Consider the following 11,390-nt stretch of genomic DNA (forward strand, 5'->3'; position numbering starts at 1 on the left):
CTATTTATGATATAGCAAAAGAAATAGGTATTTTATTTGCTTAACAACCAAGGCTTGTGATATGTGTGCATACATTCTTTATAGGCAAACATATTGATAATTTTCTTATATTGCTGGTAACATTTCTAAAGAGAAAGTCAAATCTTTATTGATAAAAGGACTCAATGAAATCGCTATCAAATGGTTCAATTAAATATTCCTGATTTCTGCTGTTAATTACAGAACTCCATCAAAACCAATGAGAAGGCCCAGGTTGTATTTAAGTTCATCAAACAGCCAGAATACATCCGAGTTGGTTGTCGGCTCCTCTTCAGGCAGGGTACCACAAAAGGGGTAGGGGAGATCATCAAACTGTATCCATACACTGATACTCTAGATCGATAAAAGTTGTTGCCCTTTAGTATAAATTTGATTTAAATAGTTAATTTATTTGTGCAATTATGTCTTTCATTGTGTGCAGTCTGTGACTTGAAATGAATGTCGTAAAAAATGACGCTGTCTTGATTTTTCAACTATTTTAGGAAAATGATTATGCAAATCTTAAATTATTGTTAAAAAAAAGAAAAATGTTTTACTTTGTTTTTGTGTGTTTTTGTTGTTTTTTCCTTTTGTTGCAACTATGTTAAGTGTGTATTAATTTTTAATCTGGCATTTTCCTTAGGTTTTCAGTATTTTGTTAAGATTTTTATGTTAATGCAGTTGCTTATGTATATTTCTTGTGCCATTCACATTTTAGTTCTTTTAATAAGAATTTTTAATTGGTCTTTAAAATCCTAATAATCTATAATGGTAATTATGTGTCATGAGTCCCTTTAAAACCTTGTGTTGGTTAGAGTGTAATTGTTATCCTGTTTAAATGTTAGTGTTTGTGTACTTGTTTTCCCTGCTTTGTATAATTGACATACAAACACGTTCTAAAATAAATACAATCTCATGTGGTATTCTGTCAAAAAAAATTCCTATTTTTATAAGAAATGAGGTCCTGTAAACATAATGATATAATGATTTCTTTTTGTACTCTTAAGATCGAGAATTGTTTTTCGTGAGATATTTTTATTTATTTTATTGTTTGTAATATTCTTATAGCCCGACGAAATTGATATGCACTTGTGAACCCAATAAGTAAAAATATACCTGAAGGTGATTGCAAGGTTAATCTTGGCGAGTTATAACTACATATGCCCCCCTTAGAAGAAGATTGTATATTGTTTTGCTGGATGTCGGTCGGTCTGTCTGTCTGTCGGTAGATGAGTTCGTTTCCAATCAATAACTCGTTGAAAAAATGGCTTGATACTTCACATTTGCATTGGCCTTGGACAGTAGATGACCCCTATACAAATTGGGGTCACTTGGACAAAGGTCAAGGTCAATGTCACAATAAGTGTGAATAATTGTTTCCAATCAATAACTCATCAACAAATTAACCTATTGGCTTGATACTAAAACATGTGATTGGTCTTGGGCAGTAGATGACCCTTATTAGCTCACCTGAGCGATAGCTCCGTCCTCACCTCTCCGATAGTCCGTCCGTCCGTCTGTCTGTAAACAATTTGTAAACATCTTCTTCTACTAAACCATTGAGCCAATTTCAACTAAATTTCATGTGGAGCATCCCTAGGTCATGGTGGGACAAAAGAATTGTTAAAAAAAATTGATCACATAACCAAGATGGCCGCCATGACCATATATGGTAAAAACCTTAAAAAATCTTCTTGTCAGAAACCGCTAATCAGATTTTCAAAAAATTTCACAGGGATGACCTTTGAAGGCTCCCCTGAAAAAGTTGTTCAAAGAAATTTGATTCGTCAAAAAACATGGCCGCAGGAGCTCGTTGAACTTTGCATGTTTATTCGTTTTTGCCTATTTTGTGAAAACTTTCAAAAATCTTCCACATTTTTTGTCCGATCCTTTCCAAATTTGCACAGTGTCTTTATATCAATGAGGACACGAACCCTACAAAAAAATGAGCATTATTGGTCCATGAAGTACAGAATTACCTCCCCTTGAATTGAGAAAATGGTGTTTATGCAATAAAGTCCAAATTTTTCATCCAATTCTTTCCAAACTTGTAAGGATTTAGCATGGTTCAAACAAGGGAAACAACTACGGTTTATGCATGTTCTTTTTTTTTACAGATTTGCCTCCCTTTAATTCATTCAAAATCTCATTTTACAGCAGAGATTCCAAATCTGACCTGTAAATGTGCCCCATATTTACTGCCAGTGCTAGGTTACCTTTTCCCATTTGATCATTCTTAAGTATTGGTCTTGTAATGCTGCTACTGCTTCTGCTACTGCTACTGCTACTACTACTACTACTACTACTACTACTTCTACTACTACTACCACTACTACTACTACTACTACTACTACTACTACTACTACTACTACTACTACTACTACTACTACTACTACTACTTCTACTACTACTACTAGTACTACTACTACTAGTACTACTACTACCACCACCATCACCACCACCACCACCACCACCACCATTACTACTTCTACTACTACTGCCACTACTACTACTACTTTTACCACAACTACTACCACTACTACTACTACTACCACTACTACTACTACTACTACTACTACTTCTACTACTACTACTACTACTACTACTACTACTACTACTTCTACTACTACTACTACTACTACTTCTACTACTACTACTACTACTACTACTACTACTACTACTACAACTACTATTACTACTACTACTACTACTACTACTACTACTACTACTACTACTACACCACCACCACCACCACCATTCACAGTGACAAAAAACGTATTCACACAATGGCTGCTTCTACAACTTATAGCCCATATAGGGGGGGCATGCATGTTTTACAAACAGCCCTTATTTCTATGGGATTTTAACCACAACTGTTCATGTTTATCTCCGACACATATTTTTAGGTCACCTGTCATGAAGTGACACAGTGAGCTTATGTGATCGTGTGATGTCCGGCGTCCGTTGTGCGTGCCTGCGTGTGTCCGTGCGTCCGTCCGTCAACAATTTGTTTGTGTAGACAGTAGAGGTCACAGTTTGCATCCAATCTTGATGAAATTTGGTCAAAATGTTTATCTTGATGAAATCCGGTTTGGGATTGTATTTGGGTCATCTGGGGTCAAAAACAAGGTCACTAGGTCAAATAATAGAACAACCTTCTGTAGACAATAGAGGTCACAGTTTTCATCCAATCTTTATGAAATTTGGTCAGAATGTTTATCTTGATGAAATCTGGGTTGGGATTTTATTTGGGTCATCTGGGGTCAAAAACTAGGTCACTAGGTCAAATAATAGAAAAACCTTGTGTAGACATTAGAGATCACAGTTTTCATCCAACCTTTATGAAATTTGGTCAGAATTCTTGATGAAATCTGGGTGGGATTGTATTTGGGTCATCTGGGGTAAAAATCTAGGTCAAATAAATAGAAAAACCTTGTGTTGACAATAGAGGTCACAGTTTTCATCCAATATTTATGAACTGTGGTCAGAATGTTTATCTTGATGAAATCTGGATTGGGATTGTATTTGGGTCATCTAGAGTCAGGAACTAGGTCACTTGGTCAAATCATAGAAAAACATTGTGTAGACAATAGAGGTCATAATTTTCATCTGATCTTAATGAGTCAGGTGAGCGATTCAGGGCCATCATGGCCCTCTTGTTGAAATTGGGGTCACTGGGTCAAACGTCAAGGTCACTGTCAAAATAAGTGTGAAAATTGTTTCTGATCAATAACTCCTCAACGAATAGACCGATTGGCTTGATACTTTACATGTGCATTTGCATTGGACAGTATATGACCCCTATTGAAATTGGTGTCATTAGGTCAAAAGTCAATGTCACTGTCGCAATAAATGTGAAAATTGTTTCTGATCAATAACTCGTCAATGAATTGACTGATTGGCTTGATACTTCACATGTGCATTGGCCTTGGACAGTAGATGACCCCTATTGAAATTGGAGCCACTAGTTCAAAGCCTTGTTATGGGGGGCATATGTCTCCGGCCGCGGAACTCTTGTTATGGGTTTGTTTCTCAAGTTTTACGCAAAATGATCATGAGATATCCCATTGACATGTTCTTTCTATACCGTATTTGCTTGTGTCAATTTTGAAAAGCAACATAATAATAAGTGCATTGGGCAACTTTATGTCAACTGGTTTGTTGTGAGTTTAAAATCATTTCGTAAATGATAAAATAACAATTTTTATACTACACATTTATTGAATAATTGTAAAATACATAGTTACAAATCATATTTCTTAATTTAAAATCATGAAGTTTGTTGTTCTTATATGTAGTTTTTTTTGTGAGGAGCTGCTAAATATATTAAGTGATCATGTACATTTGTGAGACATCTAATGTCTTTTGTGCATGTTTATGTTCAACTGTTAGAATGTAATAAAATCAAGACCTTGCTCTTCATTATAAAATTACCGGCATTCTGATAAACTGGGCTTAATGCATGTGAGTTAAATGTCATCCTAGATTAGCTTGTTAGGTACGCCATTGCAAATCAGGAACGACACTTTCCACTTTGAATGGAAATTTTTGTTCAATCAAAGTTGTTTTTAAACTAAAATCCTGTCCATATGCAAAGTGTTTTTCCTGATTAGCCCTTGCAGACTCATTAGCCTGTCCTGTGTAATTATATGAGTCGCGTTCTGACAAAACTGGGCATAACGCATGTGCGTAAAGTGTCATCCCAGATTAGTCTGTGCAGACGACACTTTCCGCTTTTATGACATGTTTCGTGAAAATGAATTTTCTTCTTAGCAAAAATCCAATTTGGGCGGAAAGTGTTGTCCCTGATTAGCCTGTGCGGACTGCACAGGCTAATCTGGGACGACACTTTACGCACATGCATTATGCCCAGTTTTGTCAGAAAACGACTCATATTTTTATCATACTGTCCTGTATCATATTTCGATCACTGTTAAACTATGTATTGCTTAACTGTATTGTAATTGTTGAATTAAAGATCTGATTTTTAAAGCCTAATTTTTATAATCCTTTGTGAATTCATATTTTTACTGTTTTGTACATCTTTGATTGTAAGGTAATCATGTAAAGTTTATTGATGTTGTAGTTTCTTTTCGACTGATGTTATTGCAAAATATGTCTCTAGTTCCTTTTATATTGACCTTAGTTTTCAATTTTCATGCAGTGTTATTTACTTAAGTTGTTATGTATGAAGTTAAAAAAAATTAAACTGTGTTATAAGCGTTCTTTTAAATGCCCCTTGTGTCCGAAAATAATATCCGACGATAAAAACATGTGTCATGAAATATTAAAGGGAAGGGTTCACAAAGCAAGGTTTCCAAGTACGATGATGAAACTAAGATATTGTTTCCTATGTGTTAAACTATTTACAACCACATCAATTATCACATAAAACACTGCCCACACCTGATTTCAAAAAATTATATTAGATAGGGGCTAACACATGCAAGGCTATATTCAATTGAGTTTCTGTGTGTAAAATGTCTGTACAATGAACGACGATGCTTGCATAATCCTCCCCACAATATTCGGTTGTTTAAACGTAATGAGCATCATCACGAGAAAACTGTGCTTAATGCATGTGGGTGAAGTATCGTCCCAAATTAGCTTGTGCAGTCCGCAACGGCGTATCAGGCACGAAACTTTCCACGCTTATGGTATTTTTCGCTTAATTGCAGACTGAACATAATAACCTCACACGACACTACGCACATGCATTGAGCCCTGTTTTCCCAGAACGACACTCGCATGTTCATGGAGTTACATTCAATCGTGTGGAACAGCAAAATGATTCAGCAAGGTTTCCACTATCAAGTACCAGTAGGAACATAATACACGTTGAGTTATCCTTAAATCTCGTTGACATACGGTGCATTATGGGGAGATTAAGATAATTGGACGGCTGTCAACATGCTAACAAAGGTTGTATCAAAACATTATTTACTCGCTACAAATGCGATTTATTCGATCTTTGTAAATCGAAATACTGTGGAATCTCTTGTCGCTGTTAAGATAATATTTGTTTAACCAAAGCGTTATCGCAGGCTAAACTTGTTTTTATTGTACATCTAGCACTTGATTCCCACTTAAACCGTCGTGTAAAATTGAATGCAAAATATTGACTTTGACAAGAAAAACACGCCTTATGATATGGCGGGGAGTATAAATCCGTAAAACAAACTCAGTCTCGACATGTGTTAACGTTGAAGTATAGGTCGACTACAACTCTTCGAATACAATCAAATATTGCTTAACATGTTTTGCCAAATGCCTGTGTCGAATCTGTGTGTTTTTCACTTTGCATACTTATTGTAATGCATATATGTTACATTTAACAAACAACTGGAAGTGTTGCATTACTCATTTATACATCATCGAGAAATGTAACGCGCAGTAGAATTCCTGTAATACACTTGAAATGCTCGAGCTCAAATAGAAAACACACATTTGTATATTATTCATTCACATTTTTATTTTATTATTTTTTATTTCTATATCCATGTACAAATCATATACTTAACCGGTACATTGCATGAATAACATTTTTATTTATCCCAAACCCTGTAGCAGAATGCACGTATGTAAAAACGAGTGTACACATTTCAAAATACATGTACTATTACCCCGCGCTATGGCGTCCGCTGCTTTTGTGACGTTTTCTGTGTTGAGTTCAATTGATTTTGCACAAATGTTAGACAGTGAACTGAAATAACTGATCAAAAATGAAACACGTTGTTCAAGCCAACTTTCCGACTTAAAAAACTTGCTGATCAGATGGTCAGTAGATTCGCGGTAAGTTGGTCATGAGGTCGGCGTAAAATCACCTCACTTTTTTACCACACTTATATAGTGCCCTTTTCATACTCGAGATGTGCGTTCAAAGGCGCTGGACATTTTAAACGTGAACTTGAACCACGTGGCATGCGTCTTACAGGACAGTATTATTAATCGTGCTTGACATTGCAAAGAACCTGCGCGAAACCGCTTTATAATCCTTCGAAAGAAGGTGTAAATTGGATTTTCCGAACTGTTAATATTGTTCCAGCGTAATTGACCATATAATCGTAATCCACCAATTTGCAACTCTTCCAGAATATTGACATCTGCATGTAGAGGTCGAGTGGGTCGCAGGCAACACAGGTCCATGTTGTCTCTAACAAAATATGTCGTATTTTTCAACGTAAATTCTATGTATATTACGACAACTTGTTAAGACCTTTTTCGGAAAAAAGTAAAAAAAATAATACATTTTTGTTCATTTATACCGTATCCTTAGTATTTAAATTTATTATATAGGTCAAATGGCGTTGGTCACAGAGTGCGGTGTGTAGGACCTCGTTTAACCCTCGTTTAGCCTGCTCAAGGATTATTGGATTATGAACCATGTTTCTTTTATAATATTACCAAATTATGAAACATCTTTAAATGGTAAAATGTTTTAGCAGCGATCTGGGATAACTGGGCTTAATCATAATGCATGTGCGGAAAGTGTCGGCCCAGATTAGCATGTGCAGTCCGCAGACACTTTCCGGCTACTCCGGATTTTCGCTAAGAACTTAAAAAGAGATTTTACTTTAACTAAGAAATAACCATGCAGGCGGTAAAGATCGTCCCTAAATTAGCTGGTGCGGATTGCACAGGCTAATCTTGGATTATACGCACACGCAATAGGCCCCGTTTATCCAGAGCGAGAGTCTCTTGTTGTTCATTGCGGCAATTCCAGTGGTATTAACCGAAAATGCAGCATTTGCTACCTGTCTGTATGTTCCTCCGCGCGGTGTCCTATTGTCCTATTGCGTAGTATTTAAGCATTCCTTTACCACGTAATTCAAGTATTTATCAACGAATAAGTGGATTTAAACGTGTTTTGTACGTGTTTTATGATGTTTGTATATTTTATGACATTTACTAATTAGTTATAAAAATTAGTGTAAACAATAGAATGTAAACAATTGCATTAATGTGTTAATTAAAGTAAAATACTGTATATGCAAATAACAAATTATATACACATAAAAATACAGTAGATTTACATCTTTCACATTTATTTCAAATACATTTATCCATAACTTGTATATACCGTCAATAAACAGTCAAATTAACGACAAGAATACAACTATGTTAATTGTTTTTATTTATTGTCGGTCAAATAGCTTAACAAATTATCCAATATTTAAAACACGACCGTTAATCACGGGTGCCACCTCTTTTTGAGATGCAATAATAAATGAGCCAATGAAACTTCCGAGGTGGCGCTCAGGCCCGGATGTTTTGAAATTTCATGGATACTTGTACAGGGTTATTAGGTTTTAGATTTGTTAAGCATTTATCGCCTTATTTTTAAAATCGGTCAATGTAGAGCGAAGATTAATTCATCCAAAAATGTACAGAAACATATATTCTCAACCCATTTAAATTCGTGTGAAACTTTATAATTTGTGGCATGGTGGAGTTTTAAAAGCATTTCGATGAGTTTTTCCTGTGTGAAGAGCAAATTTCCACCCAATTAAATCGCTTACGACATCAAATGATTGCGTACAACATTTATTAGATGTTTCATGCACAAAACATTGTTTTCTTGCCGACGTAATAGATAATGTTGCCTTTTTCCAAAAGAGATGGAGCCAATACTAAGGAGATGGCGCTAACGATAGGAGGTGGCGCCAATGCAGGATGTATCAATTAATAGTCATATCGCAATGGCATCATCACATAACGTACGTTTGATAGATAATGTTATTTGTTTTATTTACTTTATTTTTCAACATACATACGAAGGTCCAAAATCTTTACAGAACATAAACACATTCTAAAAGAAATAAGATGTGTTTTTTAATATTTAACTTATCTACTCAAGAAGTCACCAGCATGAATAAAACCCATTGTACGATGCACACCAAAAATTGGTAATCCTCAATAAAACCAATAACTTAATTCTCAACATTATCATAACAGTTCATCGATATCAATATTTGTATACAGCATGATAAATCACGAAATACATATAAGATAATACTTCATATTGAAACGATGATTTGTGTCCGTTAATCCGAAAGCTTAATTTACTAAAAGGCCAAGGTCAACGAATCGTAATAAGGCTCACATACAATGTATGTTGATTTTCCCACTATCAACTCCAAAAAATGAAGATAGCTCGGTCTTTTCCCGTTAACTTTTTTGTATAATACATGTTAAATGTTCTTATTTTACAAAGACGAACATTTAAATCCATCAAGACATTATTAGAAAACTGCTTTTTCTAATTAAAAACGCACGGGACTCAAATGTGCTGAAGTAGTCAAATTATAAAAAAATGCAAGTCCTGTAAACATAATATAAACCATTACATAAAATATTTTACTTTAAAATAGTTATAAATGTGCATTGGCGACACTTTATATTCTGAGCGCCACCTTCTATTCTGAGCGCCACCTCCTTGGCATTGGCTCCATCTCGTTTTGAAAAATGCAAATTTATATATAAGATCGGCTAGAAGCCGATGTTTTGTGCATGCACGAACTTGTACAGGTGCAAAGTAATCGTTTTATGTAATGAGCGATGTAATTGGCTGGGAATATGGTCGTCACACAGGCAAAAGAAATCGATTAGCGTTTACGAATTCTACCATGGCACGCCTTATAAAGGTCCTCACGTTTCCAAATGGGGAGTGATTGTTTGTTTCTGTACACTTTTAGATGAATGTATATTCGCTGAATCTCACTATATTGGCCGATAAAAAAATAATGCGAAATATGTTGAAAAAAACTTGTAAGACCTAATCACCCTGTAAAATTATCCGTTAAATTTCAAAACATCCGGGCCTGAGCGCCACCTCGGAGGTAGCATTGGCTCATTTATTAATGCATCTCAAAAAGAGATGGCGCCCGTGATTAACGGCCGTGTTAAAAGGCATTTTATATTTCATAGCTTCTTTTAAGAAGACCGTAGAGTGAACGTCCCATTTTCATGTCAGATAACTTTGCGCCAACAATTTTTTATTATATATATATATATTTATTTAAATTTTACGCAATCTTGGAGTTAGCATTGATCAGTTGAACTATAAAGCAGCAAAGATTTATGTATCACAAACTATTAACGATATGTAGCACCCAGATCGGATTAAACGCGGTGAAATTAGATACACGTCTAATGAGTATAAAAATTTTGAATTCCTATTTTAGTTCTTATATGCACAATGTCTTCTACATAAAACGAGGATGACATTGTAATTTGTGTTTGAATACTGGACTCTGAGTTTTAATTTCATTGCAATCGTTTGAATAGTGACAGCTTTATCAGAAATAATAAGAGAAGCCTTTAGTTTAACCATGTAAAGAACGATAAAAAAGTCGGAAAAGAAATGATTGTGTGAATGAAATCAATGGATTACATTCCTGGCTGTTGAAACGATACTAAATCTGGTTGTGAAATTAAACGGAAAATTCAGCAAAACACTCGTCTGACAGCGCTTTAATACGTTATTTACTGCTGTCGATAGAAAGGTAATGTATTTATCTGTTTCTTAAAAATGTATTTTTTTCTAGACGCTAGGCATAAATGGGTTAAACAATTGAAATTCATACATTCGCGTGCAATGTGAGCATATACAAAGTTCATGAATCTTAATACTAGTAACACGTTTTGTTCATTTAATCCATTTGAAAGCTACGAAACATTAATTAAGTACAGCAAACAGTTGATGCAGTGTTTTATATGCATTTTCTTTGTATATAATGCTCATGAAAACACAATTACAGTCTGAATTCGTCTAACAGTCTAGAATTTGTCATGTGCATTCCGCACAGGCTTATCAGGGACGGTAATGAGGGCCAAGGCTGGATTTTCGTTAAGAATGGGCCTTTTAAAAATGAAAAATTCCAAAAAAACGGAAAGTGTCGTCCCCTGATTATAATATTAAACACAACCTATCACAATAACGTTTAAATGTTTCAATTGTATGTGCTTATCTTCAATAATAATTCAGCGATTTTTTTCAACTACGAGCGCTGTTACCTTATTAAATCTTTTTAAAACTCACGCTCAATAGATTTATTTGTTTTGGGTGTAAGAATACTTTGTCTTATAAAGAATGATTTGCCGCGTCTTAAGAATTTAAGGGACGGATGAAAAAATATTCGGCCATTTAAATTTCATACGTTGGCCTTATTGCATTAGGTAATTGCCATCGGTTTCACGTGCATGTTATTTTCCGTCGAAGCGGCTAAACACACATGCCTCTTCACTGCGGAATTTAACAATAGCAAGCTAATTATATTGTCAATAATTTTCAATAGTTGATAAAAGCGAAGTCTCCATAGTACCTTACCTGACCATTTCTACGTTCACTGTATTTATTTAAATGGTTTGTA

The 11,390-nt window shown here is 35.0% G+C and overlaps 2 protein-coding genes across 2 annotated transcripts in view; both read left to right on the forward strand.

Annotated features, from left to right (window-relative positions):
- LOC127873421 (GTP-binding protein 2-like) overlaps positions 1-5,232 on the forward strand; it is a 28,722-nt gene extending 23,490 nt beyond the window's left edge. Inside the window, exon 12 of the mRNA XM_052417274.1 lies at positions 223-5,232. Within this exon, the coding sequence (XP_052273234.1) occupies positions 223-384 (162 nt within the window). The 3' untranslated portion in view covers positions 385-5,232. The remainder of the gene's footprint in view (positions 1-222) is intronic.
- Positions 5,233-10,164: 4,932 nt separating this feature from the next.
- The window catches only part of LOC127873420 (leucine-rich repeat-containing protein 74A-like), a 45,387-nt gene continuing 44,161 nt past the window's right edge, over positions 10,165-11,390 (forward strand). The window contains exon 1 of the mRNA XM_052417273.1: positions 10,165-10,523. The gene's annotated coding sequence lies outside the window, so the exon portion shown is untranslated. The remainder of the gene's footprint in view (positions 10,524-11,390) is intronic.

This window comes from Dreissena polymorpha, chromosome 3, assembly GCF_020536995.1.
Source record: "Dreissena polymorpha isolate Duluth1 chromosome 3, UMN_Dpol_1.0, whole genome shotgun sequence".
Lineage (NCBI taxonomy): Eukaryota > Metazoa > Mollusca > Bivalvia > Myida > Dreissenidae > Dreissena > Dreissena polymorpha.